Source organism: Myodes glareolus, chromosome 3, assembly GCF_982192425.1.
Source record: "Myodes glareolus chromosome 3, mMyoGla1.1, whole genome shotgun sequence".
Classification (NCBI taxonomy): Eukaryota; Metazoa; Chordata; class Mammalia; order Rodentia; family Cricetidae; genus Myodes; species Myodes glareolus.
The window spans coordinates 78,820,900-78,841,232 of record NC_142028.1 but is presented as its reverse complement, the minus strand read 5'-3'; the positions used below and the strand labels follow the sequence as shown (position 1 = coordinate 78,841,232).

General features: G+C 39.7%; 1 protein-coding gene across 1 annotated transcript in view; it reads right to left on the bottom strand.

The window, feature by feature from the left end:
* Nucleotides 1–20,333, bottom strand: part of Cmpk1 (cytidine/uridine monophosphate kinase 1) — a 31,244-nt gene that overhangs the window by 8,071 nt on the left and 2,840 nt on the right. The window contains exon 2 of the mRNA XM_085686441.2: nucleotides 1,792–1,938. Coding sequence (XP_085542567.1) covers nucleotides 1,792–1,938 — 147 coding nt within the window. The remainder of the gene's footprint in view (nucleotides 1–1,791; nucleotides 1,939–20,333) is intronic.

The following is a 20,333-nucleotide window of genomic DNA, read 5'->3' as shown; positions in this document are numbered from 1 at the left end:
TGCTAAAGGAAAAATAAAGACTAGACATATTTTCTAGTCTACACAGGCAAGATCACTGGTACATACAAGAAGAGTTCTGCCTGTAATCACAGCTGAGGTTGAGAATGAGGCTGGAAGATTCCAAGTTTAAGGACTACCTGGGCTACAGTCTGAGTTCAAAGGCAACTGGGCCACCTGGTAAGAACCTGTCTCAAAGACAGCAGGTATTAAAAGGGTTGAGGACACAGCTCACTGACAGGGTGCTTGATGAACATACTCAAAGCCCTATATTCAATCCCAGTATTGCATATAAAAAAGAACAGTTTTGATGGAGTTAAGGGAGTCGACTACCCTTTAATAATGCTCACCACCTATAATGCAGAAGAAGGTATTGGAGCCAGAAGACAGGACTGTAGATTTATTTACTCTTGAAAGGAAGTTGGTCTCCAGACTGAGGCAAGAGGTAGACTATGTAAGAGTCACTCTATAATGGTCTGCTCTGTCCCTTTAAGAGACAAGCCACACCCACTCCCCCACTGAGGCATGCTGATCTTCAGCTTCCAGCCTGAGTCCTTCTCCCTCTCAGCCTGAGTCCTCCCTCCCAAAGAGGCAGCTTCTGTCTCCCCCCACTTCTCCCCTTCTGTTTCTCTCTCTCTCTCTCTCTCTCTCTCTCTCTCTCTCTCTCTCTCTCTCTCTCTCTCCTTCCCTCCCTCCCTCCCCTTCTCTTCTCTTTTCCCTTTCTCTCTTTCCCCTCCATAACCCACTAAATAAATATCCAATCTCACTCTGCATGGCATGTCTATCCATGTCTCCGTCTCTCACCCTCCATGTGGCTCCCTGCTGGGGACCAGCCACCTTTGGAGACCTAGGGTCTTGTGACATGCCCATCTGTCTGTCTCTCCTTGTGGGACTGGCTGTCCCATCAAGGTCTCTCAACCACCATGCGGCTCCCTGCCTGGGACTCACTGCCCCTTGTGGTCCACAGTGGCCTGGGACTGGCTGGGACTGGCTGCTCTTGGGACCCACTGCCCGCTGCTGCTCAGGGACCTGCGGCATAGTCTCATGTCCTGCTGCCCCTCGGGGAACCTGCAGCATTTTTACTTAATCCATTACACACTCTATACCCCAAGTGTCTCCAGTTATTCCCAGGATTCACTGCTGGGATCTGCTTATTGCTTCCTGTTCCTAACACTGCAATTCCATCTCACTGGTTCTTTTATGTCAAGATACTTGTTACTGACTAGTGTTGGGGATCTACAGCAAAGCACTACCCACCAACATATATTTTTTAGATCTGAGTGAATATGGCAATGTGTTCATCGAGTAAAAAAGGAGACTTCAAAACAGAGAACATCAACAATGAGAAAAACACAAGTGGGAGGCAAGGAAGGAAAGAACAAAGATTTCCAGGAAAACAGAGGAAAGTGTAAGGAAAGGGGCAAATAACCCCAAATGGAAGATGAATAACTGAATGCTGGGAAGGATGGGTCAAGTACCTGTAATCCTAACAGGCAGATGTTAGGAAGATCCTGGACGGTATAACTTCCAGGCCAGTCTAGGCTACATGAGACTGTTTTAAAAACAAAAAAATTCTACAAGTACCTTAGACTGGACTACAGCTAGTCTTAGACCAAAGCAGAGAGTACCTGCCAATTTCGTCACAGTGAAAGCAGTTCCCATCATTTTCAAAGACCACAACTACCTTCCATAATCAAGAAATTTAACATTCTAATTTTTTATTATACAAATGAAGGTAGATTTAGTTTCTTGTGTTCTTGGTAGTTCCAATAGGTTGATATTCCTGCTCCTTACCCTCTTTAATAAACTGATGGTTATCTCAACCGGCACAATCTTTCCTTCTTTAATGTACTTTTCAATAAGTTCACCATACTGTGAATCTGGATTCTTCCTTTCATCACGAAGAAGTTCTCCAGCAGAAAGGTGTGTGTAGCCATATTTCTGGAACAACCAACATATAAAAATATCAGAATTCATTCAATTCAGTGATAGGAGTACATATAATTTTGCTAATTTCTATATTAGAATTTCTCTTCAATAACACAGTTTTGCTTATGGGGCAAATAATACTAAGGAATAATTTAAGAGATTTCATACACTCCAGTATGCCTATTAGTAAATAGTCTTGCCCCTTAATAACCATGTCTACACAATGAAATAATTTCAACATTTATCTAAGTAGTCAAAGCACTGACTTCTCACTATATTCCTTCACAAACACGAAGTTTAAATGTAAGAATAAAAATGTCTACCAAAAATCTGAGACTCAAGACAAAAAAGTCAAAAAGTCTAAACTGAATTCATTTCCACTTCTGCCAACTTCATTCTTCTGTCCTCTTTCTTTTCCCCGCAAACAGCTCATGGTCACCTATACCAGGAGAGGAGCTTCTTGACTACTTGGAATACCTAAACAATCTGTCACACCACTCAGGCCAGTCTCTTCAAATCCATTTCCTAACTTTGTACTCCTAAGAAGTCTTGATAATAAAATGAGAATACAGATACCTATTTGGCAAGCTTGTGGTCATGGCTAAATAAGGTAATGTATATAAATCACCTAATATATATTATAAAAGGTTAAGAGCCATCAATTGCTTCCTTGACATCATAACTACTGTGTGCACGAATCTGTGTGTGTGTGTGTGTGCGCACACACGCATGCAGGTTAAACATACAAGTGGAATACACATCCATGTGTAAGCTAGAAAGCATATAGACTAGAGAGATCTATCATACATACTCATACATCTTATGCATTCATGTTTACCTTTTCTGCAGCAAGGTTCTATCTACCTTGCTTTCTGGGACAGGGTCTTTCACTGGCCCGGAGCTTGCTATGTAAGCTAGGCTGTCTGACCAGTGAGTCCCAGGGATCTGCTTGTCTCTGCCTCCAGTGCTGGGATGACAAACACCCACCATTATACCCAGCTTTTTTACCTGGGCTCTGGGGATCAAATTCATGTCCTCATGCTTGTACTTTACACTGACCAAGCTGTCTCCCCAGCCCAAGATACTTAGCTTTAAATAATGTTTCTTATATTATACAGTCATATACCTGTATCAATTATCTATCTTAAATAATTTTTGAGACGAGGTTTCTCTGTGTAGCTTTCGTTCCTGTCATGGAACCAGTCCTTGTAGACCAGGTTGGCCTTGAACTCACAGAGATCCACCTGCCTCTGCCTCCCAAGTGCTAGGATTAAAGGTGGGCGCCACCACCACCACTAGACTTAAATAATATTTTTTTACATTATATAGTCATATACCTCATATTAATGTTTTGATCAATAAGAACCACATTTACAGTGGTGGTCCCAAAACATTATAAGGGAGCTACAAATTCCTATCACCTAGTGACATCTAGGCTGCCACAGCACAATATACACTCATACACTGTGGTGATGCCAGTATAGATAACACTAATGTACTGCCAGTCATATAAAACTATTGCATACAGTTAGGAACAGAGCACATACTTGATGGCAAATGCTCTATTACTGCTCTTTCTGTTTACTATACTTTTATTGTTATTCTATATTGTTATTATACCTTCCAATTATAAAATAAAGAACTCCACTGAATAATAGCATGTCACATTACTCAAGCATCAGACTCATATATCTCATACATTTCATGGTTACCTTTACTGCAGCAAGGGACATCAAGTATTTGACCTACCTATCATATGGGTTTGTACAAGTTCAAACAATCTTATGATGTTTGAACAAAATAGCCTAGTGGTGCATAGTTTTATCATTAAATGACACACACTATAAGGACAAGGAGAGAACGGAAATGTTGCTGAGTTAATACCATAAAGTACATTTATAAAAATTAAAATGACGGAACCAATCGAAGAGAGGCAGGAAGGATTATATGAGCAAAGGAGGTCAAGATCACGATGGAGAAATCTACAGAGACTGCTGAACCAAGCTCATGTAAATTCATGAACTCTAGACTGACAGCTGTGGAGCCTCCATGGGACTGAACTAGGCTCTCCATATGTGGGAGACAGTGGTGAAGCTTGAACTACATGAGGGGCCCCTTGGCAGTAGGACCAGGATCTATCCCTGGTTCATGAGCTCACTTGTTGGAGCCCATTACCTATGGTGGGATGCCATGCTTAGTCTTAATGCAGTGAGGGAGGGGCTTAGTCCTGCCTCAACTTAATGTACCAGGCTTTGTTGACTTCCTAGGGTAGTCCTTACCCATTGGTAGGAATGGATAAGCAGTGGACTTGGGGGAGGGAAAGGGAGAAGAGGGGAGAGGAGGGGAGAGGAGGGGAGGGGAGGGGAGGGGAGGGGAGGGGAGAAAGGTGGGAGGAGGGGTGGGGGAGAACTGTGAATGGAATGTAAGATGAAATTAAAAAAATAAAATTAATTTTATTTTAAAAAAAGAAAAAATTAAAGTGACTATAATACTATTAGGTGATATGATCTTCTGATGCTAAGTTGTACATGTGGCCTTGTGACTAACTGAAATTATAATGTAGTACACAGATATACACACATACACACACTGAAGGTTTTACTAAAAAAAAAAACAGACAATGGGCTTCGGTTAGACAATGTCAACGGCAATGACAAAAGACTCATGATGAGATACTAGGGGAGAGTGACAACTAAGCTTAATCACAGACGAAGGTATTGAACTGCCACTTCTTTGTTTTGTTTTTGTTTGTTTTTGTTTTTTAAGACAAGGTTTCTCTCTGTAACAGTTCTGGCTGTCCAGGCTTTGTAGATCAGGCTGACTTGAACTCACTGAGATCTGCCTGCCTGTGCTTCCCAACTGCTGGGAAAATGGGCACTTTCTGAGTGCAATAAGGAGCCAACAGTCTTATGTGAAGATCCTGAATAATGAAAAGCTTCCCCACAAGAATTTACATGTTGGGAGCTGGAGAAACAGCTCAGTGGTTAAGATCACTGACTGCTCTTCCATAGGACCAGGGTTTAATTCCCAGCACCCACATGGCAGCTCACAACTGTCTGTAACTCCAGTTCCAGGGAACCCAATCTGACACCCATAGCAAAACACCAATGCACATAAAATTAGAAAAAACAATTAAAATAAAATTTAAAAAAAGAGTTTGCCGGGAGGTGGTGATGTATGCCTTTAATCCCAGTACTCAGGAGGTAGAAGCAAGTGGATCTCTGTGAGTTCAAGGCTAGCCTGGTCTACAAGAGCTAGTTCCAGAACAGCTAGGACTGTTATAAAGAGAAATCCTGTCTTAAAAAACCAAAATAATAAAAAATTTACATGTCTACTATTAAACCAAAAGAACGATACAACCTATTCTCAATATTAGGATATTCATATTCAATACATTTTCATAAATTACATCTCACTCCAAATCTTAAGACCCCTTCAATGAGGTGGTTTTCTTTAAATATTTATTTATTTACTTATTATGTATACAATATTCTGTCTGCAGACCAGAAGAGGGCACCAGACCTCATTACAGATAGTTGTGAGCCACCATGTGGTTGCCGGGAATTGAACTCAGGACCTTTGGAAGAACAGGCAATGCTCTTAACCGCTGAGCCATTTCTCCAGCCCCCTCAATGAGGTTTTATCTTGCATATATATAACTTAAATGAACATCAGGGTGTGAGGCAGCCCACACTATCACCGTACTTGTAAAGTGTCAGTGTGGCAGTATGTATCTGTAATTCTAGCTACTCAAGAGACTGAATCAGGAAAACACTGAGTCTAAGGCAATTTTTTTTAAAAAGCATTTCAACTGAATTTTTAAAAAAATTCTCCAAATGGGGGGCTGGAGGGATGGCTCGGAGATCCTGAGTTCAATTCCCAACAACCACAACCCCTAGAATGAGAACTGGTGCCCTCTTCTGGCATACCAGTATACATGCAGACCGAACACTGTATACGTAATAAATAAATCTTTTAAAAAAAAAATCTCCAAATGACCAAGGTTATAAATGAGCTTTCCAATACATTTTTATTCCCATTCCATTTCCCAAAAGTGTTGGCTAAACTTCTTGCTCACAAAATAGTAAGGTAGCAATAACACTGTCAGCAAAGGAAAATAAACTCTAAATGGGATTTACTAACTGAACTTGGATATAAAGTTGGATGAAAATAAATAAAAATCATAGTATCACCATGTTTCTGTCTCATTCCTTTAAGTGTTTCTGGTAAGAGAAATTACCAGAAGTATTAAAATTGCAAATGGTTTAAAAAAACTCCCACTATTTACAGAAACTAGAAATATAAAATTGTTCAATTACAGCCATACTGGTTGCTCAATGCCTACTTGATCACCCAGTATACAGGCGCAGGACTTTATGAAAAATCAACTGTGACCTACTTTCCCACTTACTATGTACAATTTTCAAAAAGCATCTTGCAACTACTGTCCACAGAACTTTACAGCAGCTTCAGCGCCCACTGTTTATTTTGGCTTTTACTTGGAAGCCCCTGCTTGCCGGATGCTTTCCTCTGGCCTAGAGCGTATGTACATGGTGATACTGAACAAAGGCAGAGGCCAACAGCCCTAATGATGGCAAGTGCTCAATGACAGCACCACAGTGTCAACCATACAAGTTCAGAAATCTGGCTACTAACACTGGATAACTCAAACTGGCAAGATTTATATTGTCTTAAAATGGGATTGCATCATTTCTTTGGAAAAAAAACCTAGTTATAAAGCAAATCTACAGAGACATATATAATATGTATATAAATGGTATTTGTAAAAACATTTTTTAAATTTTATTTTTAATTTTAAATTTTGTGTGTATGTGTGTGTGAGTGTGGCTTTGTGTATGTCAGTGTTGTACCTGCAAAGTCCAGAAGAGTGTTGGATCCTCTGTAGTTGAAATTATACACGGCTGGCAGCCAATCAACATGGGTGCTAGAAACCAAACTAAGGTCCCCTAGAAAAGCAATAAGCACTCCAGCCACCAATGTAAGACAACTTTATAGTTTCTCTCTACAAAGTCAAAGTCCACAAGAACTATAACTCAGCATAGCCATGTCAACCCTGCAGGTCCATGCTTCACTTCCTCACGGATATCCTATTTTGCAGTCTACTGACCAGGTTTGTTTGTCTACTACATTCTTCATACAGATTTTGCTGAAGCCATCCTCTTACCAGAGTTTCAAAAGCAGCAAAATAACTGTCACTTAAATACTAGTTACCATGGCATTTTAAATAATAACTGGGCTTTAAAAGACACAACTTTCAAAGCATTCTACTATCATTAAGTCCATTATGCCATCTTTAAGGAAAGCAAGAATAGGTATTTTCAGTCTTAGCCATTTTTTTCATCACACTCTCTGTGATTTTCTGGCAGTTAAAAACCGAGTGGTTCTCACAGGCACATTCAAAAGCACGTCAGCTTATAAATCCTATAGAAAACAAGGACTGTAATTGTAAGTTATTGTTCAACTAAGATAGTTTTCTAGTGACAAATAACCAAGCCTAATTTATTGAGGGTATGTGTCTAAGCTTTAATTTTTCATTTTTCTTCTTTAAGAAAATGAAAAGGGTGTTGGTGAGATGCCTCAGGCATTAACAGCACTCACAAGGGACCTGGGTTCAATTCCCAGCCCAATATAGAGGCTCACAATTGTCTGACTCCAGCTCCAATGGATCTGATGCCCTCTTCTGGCCTCCACAGGCACTGCATGAATGTGGTACACAGACACATAAATTTTTTTAAATTAAATTTTTTGAAAAAAATTGAAGAAGCCAAGTGTGGGTGAGAGTATAGCTCAGTTGGCAGAGAAGAGTGCTTGTCTACCAGGTGTGAAGCCCAACATTCACTACAGAATGTCCTCTAAAAACAAGGTATAGTGATAAAGGCCTCTAATCTCCACACTCAGAAGGTGGAAGCAGAATCATAAATTCAAGGACATCCTTAGTAACTAACAACTTTGAGTCAAGTCTAAGGTACATGAAACTCTGTTTCAAAAAAAACAAACAAAAGGTCAGCTCATGACGTGGCTCAGTGGGTAACAGTGCTTGTCATCGTCATCAATCTTACAGACCTGAGTTTGAATCCAGGATCTACAAGGTGGAAGGAGAGAACCACTACCACAAGCTGACCTCTGAACTTCATGCATGCATCACTGCATGTGTGTGCGCGCACACACACTCAAGTCAGATATAGAAGCACTTACATTTATAATCTCAGTGCTCAGTAGAAAGAGGCAGGAGAACCACTACAAGTTTGAGGCCGGCCTAACTACACACACAGTAAGACCCTGTCTTAAAAATAACAACAACAAAAATTACTTGAAAAGCAACATTTATGAAACAAGAAACAGGGTTCAGAGAGATGAAAACATACCATGGTCTCAGTAAGAACAAAACAATATTCTCTTTTACCAAAGCAGACAGATGTCAATTTATGGCATCTACTCAAGCCACTATGGCTTAGTCACTATCCTAGTGACTAGGACACCATGTCAAGAAGACATGTGAAGAGACACCATGACCAAGCCGACCTTGTTAAAAGAAAACATTAAATGAGGGCTCACTCACAGTTTCAGGGGGTTAATACAGAATCAAGGCAGGAAGGAGAGAGAAAGGCATGGCATTGAAGCAGCAGCTGAGAGCTTTACATCCTGAGGTGAACCCTCAAAGTTGCTCCCAATGCCATACTCCTCCAACAAGGTCACACCTCCTAACCCTTCCCCAAACAGTCCACCAACTAGGGACTAGACATTCAAATGCACGAGTTTATGGAAGCCACTATCACTCAAATCACCACACATTTTGATACACATTTCTCAACTTTTTAGCAACTGCCTTGCTTCCCTTTCAAAATTTAGGTAATGTTGGGGTCTGGGATGTTCTTCAGAGGTACAACACTTAAGTTGGCATGTACAAGGCTGTGGGTTCAACCCTTAATACCACACAATCACACACAATCATACATACACACAAAATCTAAAACTTGGATAATATAGTTCTATATAAACCACAAAAACAATCAAACTAAAAAAAAAAAATTAGAGTTGTATACACCTGTAATCCCAGCATCCAGGAAGCAACAGAAGCAGGAAGGATCTGGAGTTTGAAATGAGTCTTGGCAATATAAAAACCCTGTCTTAAAAGAAAAAGAAAAGCCGAGTTCAAGGCACAAATGATGGATAAACACAAGGACCTTGAAAGCAGGAAGATCCAAATGACAAGCACCTCTTCTTCCTGTTAATGTGAGATTTAGAAAGTGCCACTAGATTGCTACAGGGCCTCTCAATTTCACAAAAGAAAAACAGCAGAAATATAAGCTACAAATACAGCTTTAAAGCAACTGAGCAAATAAAACTATTCATTGTCTTAAAAAAAAACGAAAAACAAAAAATACTTCTTGTTTGATATAGTTGTACACCCCTTTAATCCCAACACTTAAAAGATAAAAACTGAGTTGGGCTCTGTTGAGTTCAAAGCCAGTTTGGGCAACAAAGAGAGACCCCATCTCTAAAAACAAACAAACAAAAAATCATTTATTATCTCTCTCTATATATATATATGTATGTGGCAGGTGTGTGCAGATCAGAGGACAACTTGTGAAAACTGGTTCTCTTCTACCATATGCATGACAAGGATCTAATTCGGGTCAGGCTTGCTAGCAAGCACTTTACCTATTAAGTCATCTCTCTGGCCCTCAGGTCCTTATTATTTTGGGGTCTGGAGAGATGACTCAGTGAGCAAGTGCTTGCCTTACAATCAGGAGGACCTGAGTTCAGATCCTAAGTACCCATATAAAAGTGGGGCAGTGGGGCATTATCACGCAGAGTCTACAATCCTAGCATGGGAACCAGAAGGCAGTCACAGTCTAGCCAAAATGGCAAACTCCAGGTTCAATGAGAAACCATCTAAAAAGAATAGGCTGTACTCTGGGCATGGTGGCACACACCTTTAATCCAGCAGTTGGGAGGCAGAAGCAGGATTTCTTTGAATTTCAACCATCTTGGACTACACAGTAAGACCCTGTCTCAAACTAAAATCAAAACCAAACAAAAGTCGCACAAAGCCTTAAACATAGAAGCTCCAAAAACTGGCATCACAAATATTTTGTCTTTTTGTAAACAAAAAACATGAGACCCAATGAGAATTTATTCCTCTTGTTTGTTTATATTTTCTGTCTATTCCTTTCATAGATGGTTCAAGAGCACTTCAATCAACTAGCAGTGATTAATCAGAAAATATTCATCTGGAGAGGGGAGCAGTGTTGGCTCACTGGATCAAAAGCATTTGCTACACAAGCCTGACAACCTGGGTTCAGTCTCCAGAGCCCATGCTGAAAGGAGATAACTGATTCCTAAAAGCTATCCTTTGATCTTCACACTTAGGTCTTTGGATTTATGCTACATATGTGCACAATTGTTTACCCCTGTCACACACACACACACACACACACACACACACACACACACACACACATACCCTAATAAAAAATAAAAAATTTAAAAGAAAATATACATTTAAAAATATCTCATTACAGCCAGGTGGTGGTGGCATATCCTTTTAACACCAGCACCAGTACAGGCAGGCAGATCTGAGTTTGAGGCCAGCTTGATCCACAGAATGTGTTCCAGGATAGCCAAGGCTACACAGAGAAATCCTATCTTGAAGGAAAAAAACAAAACAAAACCATCTCATTAAAACAGCAATAAAAGAACAGTGAGATGGCCCAGTGGGTAAAAGTGCTTGCTACTAAGTCTGAGGACCTGAGTTCAATCTCTAGAACCCACTTAGTGGAAGAAGAGAACCAACCCCAGCAAGTTGCCCTCTGATTTCTGCACACAAGCACACAGACATACATAAATTTTTAAAATATAATAAGAATAGTGATTAAAAATTAAATTTAGGAATAAACCTAAAATGTACTGTGTAAGAATTACATGAAGAAGCCAGGTGGTAATGGCACATGCCTTCAATCCCAGCACTCAGGAGGCAGAAGCAGGAGGATCTCTGTGAGTTCAAGGCCAGCCTGGTCTGCGGAGCAACCTCTAGGACAGCCTGTTTTGAGAAACCCTGTTTTGAAAAGACACACACACACAAAGGAATTACATGAAGAAACAAAACACTATATTTACAGCATGAATAAAAGCCAAATCATAAAAAGGGAGCATTCTCCAGCGGCTGATCCTGCATCCCTGTTCATATGGAAGCATCAAGTATATTCAGTGAACTACTCAAGAGAGGGGACATGAAGTTGGAAAGGAGATGGGTTGGGGGAATATACCAGGAAATTGTATACATGTGTGAAATTTTCAAAGACTAAAGAAAGAAAACATATGTATCCTAAGAAAGAGTCCTACTGAAGCATTTGGTTTTCTTGTTTTGTTTTGTTTTTTTAAATAATGAAAAATTTTGCTGGGCAGTGGTGGCACACACATTTAATCCCAGCATTTAATCCCAGCACTCGGGAGGCAGAGACAGGTGGATCTCTGTAAATTTGAGGCCAGCCTGGTCTACAAACTAAGGTCCAGAATAGCCAGAGCTGTGACACAGAGAAACCCTGTCTCCAGAAAAAAAAAAATTAACCTCCTGCTGGGTGAAGGCAGAGGTGATGGATCAATGTGAGCTCCAGGCCAGTGAAGGCTACATAGTCAGACCCTCTAAATAAATAAATAAAATTTAAAAAGTAAAAATCTGATTAGAATTATCTGTGCTTGTTATTTGGTGCCGGGGATCAAACTCAAAGCCCCTGAACATGGTAGGCAAGAGGCTCTGCCACTGAACTAGCTGCACACCAGCCATGTTTGTTTATGGGAAAAAAAAAACAACTTGGTGAATTTATTGTCAGGTTAACCAGATATAAGCATGAGTAAAATATTCAAAATTGAAAATAATAATAGCAACTACAAACGAGGACTTGCCTAACTACATGAAATAAAGTATTACACACTACAATAACTAAAATAGTGTTACTGGTATATAAAATAGGCATAACAATGCAGTCCTGAAACGGAACCCAAAAACAGGCCCAAGTACAAATGGGAATTCAGTAAGTGATAGCCATCATCCGAGATACAGACAGGCATTGCTAAGAAAGCAAAAAGCTATGATTTGTGTTTGATCCCAGAAAAACTTTTGAACCAAGCAAGACTTCATAAGTATAAATAATTTGCTGGAGGTATGGCTTATGATTGCCTATGATCCCAACACTCAAGAAACTGGAGCAAAAAGATCAATGGTTTAAGGCCAGCCTGGGCTACATAGCAAGACTGTGTCTCAAAAAAGCAAAATGAGTTTGGTGTGTTGGCTTATAACTATAATCCTAGTCCTAAAGAGGCCGAAGCAAGAAGACTACCTCAAGTTTGAGACCAGCCTGTGCTACCTAGTAGGCTCAGGTCAGCCTGGGCTAAAAAGTTAAGTCCCTATCTCAAAATAAAAGCAAAACAGGGCTGGAGAGATGGCTCAGAGGTTAAGAGCATTGCCTGCTCTTCCAAAGGTCCTGAGTTCAATTCCCAGCAACCACATGGTGGCTCACAACCATCTGTAAGGGGATCTGGTGTCCTCTTCTGGCCTGTGGGCATACACACAGAGAGAACATTGTATACATAATAAATAAATAAAAAAAGCAAAACAAACAAACAAACAACAACAAAAAAGGATAGGTAACAGCTTGGAAGAAATTTTATATACAAGATATATTCACTATACAGTACACTATACAATGTATATAAAGAAAAACTAGCAATAAAATATTATATAAAATAGGCAAGCTGGTAGTGTGCCATCCACCTACAGTCAGAAGCTAAAACAGGAAAACCACTTCAACTCAGGGTTGGAGATCAGTCTAAGTCTTTAAAAGAGGGAGAAAGGGGGAAGCATTAAAAACAAACTATTCATAGGAGGGTTAAAACACAAAAACAAAAACACGGAGCTAGGTGGTAGTGGCAGATGTCTTTAATCCCAGCACTCAGAAGGCCAAGGCAAGTGGATGTCTGTGAGTTTGAGGCCAGCCTGGTCTACACAGTGAGTTCCAGGACAGCGAGGACTACTCAAAAAAAGCTCCACGCCACTAGTAATCTTGAAAATGCAAATTAAGACAAAATAATTCCAGTTTCTACCCATCATATTGGTCCAAGTATTTTAAAAAGCAGTAATGGCAAGAACAGGGAGACACTGATATCAGTACACTTTGTACAAGTATTCAAGCTTTAAAGAGGGTCAGCATGTCTAAGGTTCAGTGGTTCACTTTGCACATTTTTTTTTTTTTTTTTTTGGTTTTTCGAGACAGGGTTTCTCTGTTTAACAGTCCTGGCTGTCCTGGACTCAATTTGTAGACCAGGCTAGCCTCAAACTCACTGAGATCCATCTGCCTCTGCCTCCCAAGTGCTAGGATTAAATGCGTGTGCCACCACTGCCCAGTAGTTTGCACCTGTTTTGACTCAATAATTCAACTTCTGGGCTGGTGAGAAGGCTCAGCAGTAAAGCCACTTGCTGCCAGGCCTGGAGACGGGTCTGTATTCAGTCCCTACCACCAGCACGGTAGAAGGAAAGAACCAACTCCTGCAAACTGTCCTTCGACTTCCACATAACCACACGCATACACAATAAAATACTTTTAAAAGTTAACAACTCTCTCATAGCAGTAAATTCAGCTCACTAGTGTTCAATTGTACGTCCCCAAACACCACTTGATTCCCAGAGAAACGGAAAGTGAGCCTGCACAATGAAAACTCACTTCAAGGTGAAAGCCGATCATTTAGAAAATGACAGCTTCGGGGTCAGAGAGATGGCTCAGCAGTTTAGAGTACAGTCTACTCTTGTAGAGGACCCAGGTTCAGATTCTAGCACCCACATAGTGGCTCATGACTTTCCCGAACTCCAGTATCAGGGATCTGACATCCTCTTCTGATTTCCAGAGGCACCAGGCATGCACATGGCACACATGCATATGTGCAGGCAACTTACACATTAAAATAAAAAATAAATACAACTTAAAAGAAAAGAAAATAACAGCTTTAGAAAAAGGTCTCCATGAACTTCCCCCAAACCAAAAATCAACTCAAATGTTTAGATAAAATTTTCTCTGAAAAGTGATCCATCCCATAAACAAAGGAGAAACCAAAGTATAATACAGCCACACAGGAACACACCACATGGGCGTGGAGTCAAGAGTTACAGACAGAGACAGAAAACAGTCCAGTTTCACAGCCCAGAAACAGATGAAAACTTAGAATTCAGATTACCCAAAGATTTAAAAGGAAACATATTCAATGAAGCCTGACTCCAGACACTAGAGTTCAAAACTATAAACAAAACGTTTGAGAAATACCATGTGTATGAAGTGGACAATATACCCACACCACCTTAAGCTCCAAAATGACCTATCAGAACAACCATGTATTGTCCTAAGCAACCTTTCTCAACAACAACAAAATAATCAAACCCTACTTAGACAGTAAAGAATCACCTTCACTTTTCGTTCAAAACCTCTCTTACCAGAAAGTATGAGAAAAGTCATTTGGCTTTGAGAAACTGTACATATTTATAAAATTTACCTTCATAAATATATTTTGCTCATTCTAAAATTAAAGCCAGTCTAGAAATATATGTTTTGTTTTGACACAAGGTGTCAACACGTAGCCCCGGCTGTCCTGGAACTCTCTATGTAGACCAGGCTAGCCTGACTCACAGCGATTCACTTGCCTCTGCCTCCCGAGTGCTGGGATTAAAGATGTACGCTACCATGCCCATCCCGGGAATATGTTTTTGTTTACACAGCAATCAGTCCTAATCCAATCTATGATCTGATGTTGAATATAGATAACTATGTCTACTTTTATACTGCAAACAGGTTCTTGATTGGAGTCTCACTTCATCAAATGAAATGCCATAAAGTGTGATAAACTCATAGAAAATGTTTTCTATAAAATTTCCTTCCATGGTTACACACTGAAAAGATCTCTGGAAACCATTTGTGAAATATGTACCATCAAACTGATCTGACGTAACTAACTTGAACCTACTCTACCCCCTCTTCCTTTCTATATATATTATCCCTTTTCTATCTGTCCCCAACTCCAATACAAACCCTTATCAGTTATTATCTCCTTTGTAGTCCTGGGCTAACTTATCAAGTTTTTAGTGCCTGCATCACAAGCAAAAAAAAAAAAAAAAAAAAAAAAAAAAAAAAAAAAAAAAAAAAAAAAAAAAAAAAAAAAAAAAAAGACAACCTGCAGGATGAGATCATGTTTTACAATTTAAAATTTTAAGTGCAGCAATGGTGAGAGGGCTCAGAGGCTAAAGACACTGGCTGTTCTTCTGGAGGACCCAGTTCTATTCCCATCACTCACATGGCAGCTCACAACAGTCTATATCCAGTTACAGGGGAACCTGAGACATGCTGATTTCCTAGTTAATACAGAGAAAATTTGATTCAAGTCTCTTGACCTCCACTGAGTATTTTTCCTTAATGGACCTCAGTGGTGACCAATGCAGATATGCAGTCTTTAGCCTTCAAGCTTCTATAGCCTGGGTGGGGGAGGGAGGGGGGAGGGAGGAAGGGAGGGAGGGAGGAAAGAAGGAAGAATATTTCCTGAGAAAGAAATCCCAGGAGGAAAGCTTCCATAAATGAAACTAGGGTTTATGAAAATTATGTCCTTTCCGTGCTTGGATGATGCTTCTGGAATAAATGCTAATGCTGGTTTTAGCACCTTGCAATGACTTCCCAGACACAGGAAAAGAATCAAGAATGAAGGGCTGGAGAGATGGCTCAGTGGTTAAGAGCACTGGCTGCTCTTCCAAAGGTCCTGAGTTCAATTCCCAGCAACCACATGGTGGCTTCAACCATCATGTAATAAGATCTGGCACCTTCTTCTGGCATGCGGGCATACGTGAAGGCAGAATGTTGTACACATAATAAATATATAAATAAATCTTTTAAAAAAAAGAATGAATTAACCACAGAGCAGTTCAGAGATTGTTCTAGAACTCCATTTAATAACTTACCTCTCCAAGGGTGTTTCCTTCCTCATCATTAATATTGTACTCGTACCTCTAATGCACAGGTGAGACCAATATACACTCTGTATTAATACAGTAAAGCCCTTAGCAATGAATTGTCTGAAAGAAGGTGAACCCTCCTAGTTGCCAAGCTGTGCATATGTACTACCCAAGTTTGGCTAGGTTCTTAGTTGGCAATCCCCCAAACTCAGTGGCATAAAATAATGAAGTTTCATTTCTTGCTCACACTACCTATCTGCAAAGAATGGATGGGTTGCTATGACTTTTGGATCACAAACTCTGCTAGTGCACATTTAAAAGGAGACTTAAAAGTCAACAGAAATGTGTGACATGGGGATGAACCCAAGAACTCCACCCCCACACAAAGAACCAGGTGTATTTGACCCATGTTGATCCTGCCAGACTCTGGACAACCTCACTGCTTCTGGCCAGTCTCATTTGTTTCATTCTTGCTTTTCTCCACTTCTGAAACACAGACATCCCTACTTCATTGCCCAACAGACACTAAATGAATAACAAGGACAATCTTCTACCATCTGATAACATAAATTAACCATTAAGTCAATTATACAATCAAACATCTTCTAAAGTGCTTTTACACTCCCAGCAGACACCAAGAAAATGGAAATTCATATTCTTATTGACCTAAACCATATGTAACTATATAAGTAAATCCTGTGGCTTTAAACACATGCACTTTTCAATAATGCACACCAACGACTAATCCATTCTGGAAGCTCCAAACAAAGTGGGCAGGAAGCAGTCTTTCACACAACCCAATATTAGAGTACATCTGCTTATTAGTACGAGATATACTCTAATGGTGAATGGAACCAACTTACAAATCTTTTGGAAAAGACAGACAGAAACCAGGCATAGAGCATATGTTTCCACCATGGACCTGTCCCCTCAAAGTGACAGATTCTGGGAGTAGTAAGCTACAGCTAGTACTTTTTCCTTTATCCAACTGATGTTTTGTTAGCTTTATTTTCCAGGCAGAACAAAACTGTCAGCAGTGTCTTTCAGGCTACACCTGCTCTCTATTAACTTTCAAATGCTCTTATCACATGTTTAGTCTGTAAAAATGTTCTTGATTTGACAGGTTAAAGCAACTGAATTGTTACAGTAAATACACTTTCATGTAGCAGCTGAGCTAAGATATTAGCTTAAAAGTAACAAGACCTGGAACATAGTAAATAAAACAGCTAGTCTCTGCACTTGGGCTCTCTCTCTACCACCTGGTCAAGAGAGAGATGTCTAGAGTGATTTCGTTTCCTTTTTTAAAAGTTTATTACTTTTTATTTCATTTTTATCAGTGGCTGCTAGCACATGTATGTGTGTGCACCAAGTATATGCCTGGTGCCCACCAGAGGGCATCTGATGCCCTGGAACAGAAGTTTCATAAAAATGGCTGTGAGCCACCATGTGGGTGCTGGGAACTGATCCCAGGTCCCTTGCACGAGTAGCCAGCATTCTTAATGCTGAGCCATCTCTCCATCCTTTGAAGCAATTTCTTTTAGAAATGCTGATCTCCATTCCAGACCCAGAGGTAAGACACGGTACTTTGGGGTCTTCCACAAGCACAGTTCTAACAGCAGTTGAACTGGAACATGTCTAGATTAACCAAATATTGCCACGAAACTTTAACCCAAAGGGAGTAAATAAAGATGATTTCAAAAAGAATGAGGATGAGGAAATAACTGATACTGAAGGAAGATCAAGTTAGGGTAGACTGAGGCAGAGACTAATTCTGACTGGGATTTTTTTTTTCTTTCTCAAGACAAGGTTTCTCTGTAGCTTTGGAGCCTGTCCTGGAACTAGCTCTTGTAGACTAGGCTGGCCTCAAACTCACAAAGATCCGCCTGCCTCTGCCTCCCAAGTACTGGGATTAAAAATGTGCTCCATCACCGCCCAGCGATTTTTGTAAATTACTATTAGAGCCAGATATGGTAGCACACCTTCAATACCAGCAGTAAAGGCAGATCTCTTGAGTTCTAGGTCTACAGACCGAGCTCCAGGATAACCAAGGATGCAAAGAAACCCTGTCTTAAAAAAGCAAAAACAAACAAACAATTTACTATTAGCTCCCTTACCCCAGAGAAACTTCTCCCTGGCACAACACACGTACCCATACAGCTGGAGGTTGTTTTGTTGTCCTGCTTCTGAGACTCAAACACAAATGCCATGGACTGACACTGTTAGTTTCACACTGCTAGGACAACATGACTGACAAAGGGCAACTTAAAGGAAGACTTATTTGAGCTTATAGTTTAAGGGAATAGAGTCAATAATGGAGGAGAGGACATGACAGCAGGAGGATGCCTGTATGTTATTAAAATCCAAGAAAATAAAACAGAATAGAAAACAGATTAGCCATCACCACCTCACCAACCAATCTTATGAGATTTTTTTTAGAAAAGGAAGAGGAAGAGAAAAATCACTCTCTTAGAAAACTTAAAGTTCTCTAGTCTTCTGACTCTGAATTACACTACCAGCTTCTTTGATTCTCCTGTTTACATATGGCTTATCATGTGGCTTCTCAGCCTTTATAATTTTGAGAAAGTTCCCCAAATAAAAACACTCTTATATGTTTATATCTGCATCTATCTCTTAATAGCCCTGCTCTTCTAGAAAACAAATGTTTTACCCAGGTTATCATATCAATTAAAATAAAACGTACGTAGTCTGAAGAAACAGTCCACTTTTAAGAACCCTATAGATAAAATGTCCATATGCAAAATTATATTTACAAGAAAGCTCACTGAAACAGTGAACATCAAAAAACAAAAAAAGAAATAGTGGGTTTTTTATTTATTTATTTTATGTGCATTGGTGTTTTGACTGCATGTGTCTGTATAAGAGTGTCAGATCTTGGAGTTACAGACAGTTGTGAGCTGCCATGTGGGTGCTGGGAATTGAACCTGGGTCCTCTAGAAGAGAAGTCAGTGCTGTTAAACGCTGAGCCATCTCTCCAGCCCCCGAAACAGTGGCTCTTCAATAGGGTCAAGTTCTGTTGCTTTTTAAATTCACATGGGTGTTTTTCCAGCATGTATGTATGTGCATGTCTAGTGCTTGTGGAGGACAAAACAGGAGTCAGATCCCCTGGAACTGAAGTTACAGATAGTGTTAGCACCATGTGGGTACCAGGACTCTAACTGGGTCCTCTGACCGTGCTCTTGACCACAGAGTCATCTCTCTATCCCAAAGAGGCAAGTATTTTGTAGGCCATATCTTTTATAGATTCTTTAACGCTTTTAAATTGTCCTTTAAAAAATAAATCTTTAACTATACCCTCCCAAGAAGAAAAAGTTCTATCCTTAAAAGGCCAGACCTTAAGGTCAACCAGACTTTTCCTAGCTCATTCCTTCTGAGGGTACAGGATGAGTTCCGAATTTTGAAATTGAAAGTTCTGCTCAGCATACTTACCATTCATTCACTCAGAGTAAACAAAAGCACCCCAAAGACTGGCTTCATTCATACTTGAGGTCCAGAAAGCTACTTGGGTGCCCCCTAGGGATCAAATTTTTAAGATGTATACAGCTTCAGGATACATTAATATCTCTATCATCAATATTTACTCAACAAGTACCTACTATATGCTAGGTACAATGCTCAACAACAGAGACAAAAAGATAAATAAAATCAAGTTTCTGATTTCTGTAGGCTCAAACTCAATGTCACTCAAAACTTTTTAAAGCATAGTATGAGTCAGCCATTCAGATAATTAAATATTCTCTCCAATAAACCAATGCAAAATTGTGGATGTTATTTTTGAAGAGAAGCTTAGGTTACAGAATTCTAATTTCTTTCACCAAAATAAATATAAAGCTTACTTTTTAAAAATTCACAAATGAGGCCTGATAACCTGATTCCCATCCCTGAACTCACACATAGGTTAAAGGAGAAAAGCAACTCCACAAAGTTATCCTCTGACCTCCACACATGTGCCATAGCATATGCACACATACAAATATGTATACACAACATAAGGAAGTAGAAAATTTTTTGAAGTGATACAGCATCCCTGAGTTTTAGAAATATATCATTACACAATAATTCCACCGAGTATTTAATTCAAATAAATGTATTACACGGACTTAGAAAATGGCTAATTAAAAAAAATAGTACAAGAAGACATGGATTTTGAAATAATTAGAAAATAAAATTAAACTGAAAAGGACCATTACAAATAAGTGAGTTAAGTCAATTCCCAAAGCTCCTTCAAAAATTCTCTTCCAATTAGGAAATACCTTAAAAGGTTCTCAATCAGATCTGTTCTTTTCTGCCCATGGAGCATTAAAAAAAGTGGAGTGACTCAGAAAAAACTACCAGCTTCCCTCCAACACACTCCCTTACCTAACTCCAATCCTCCATGACATGA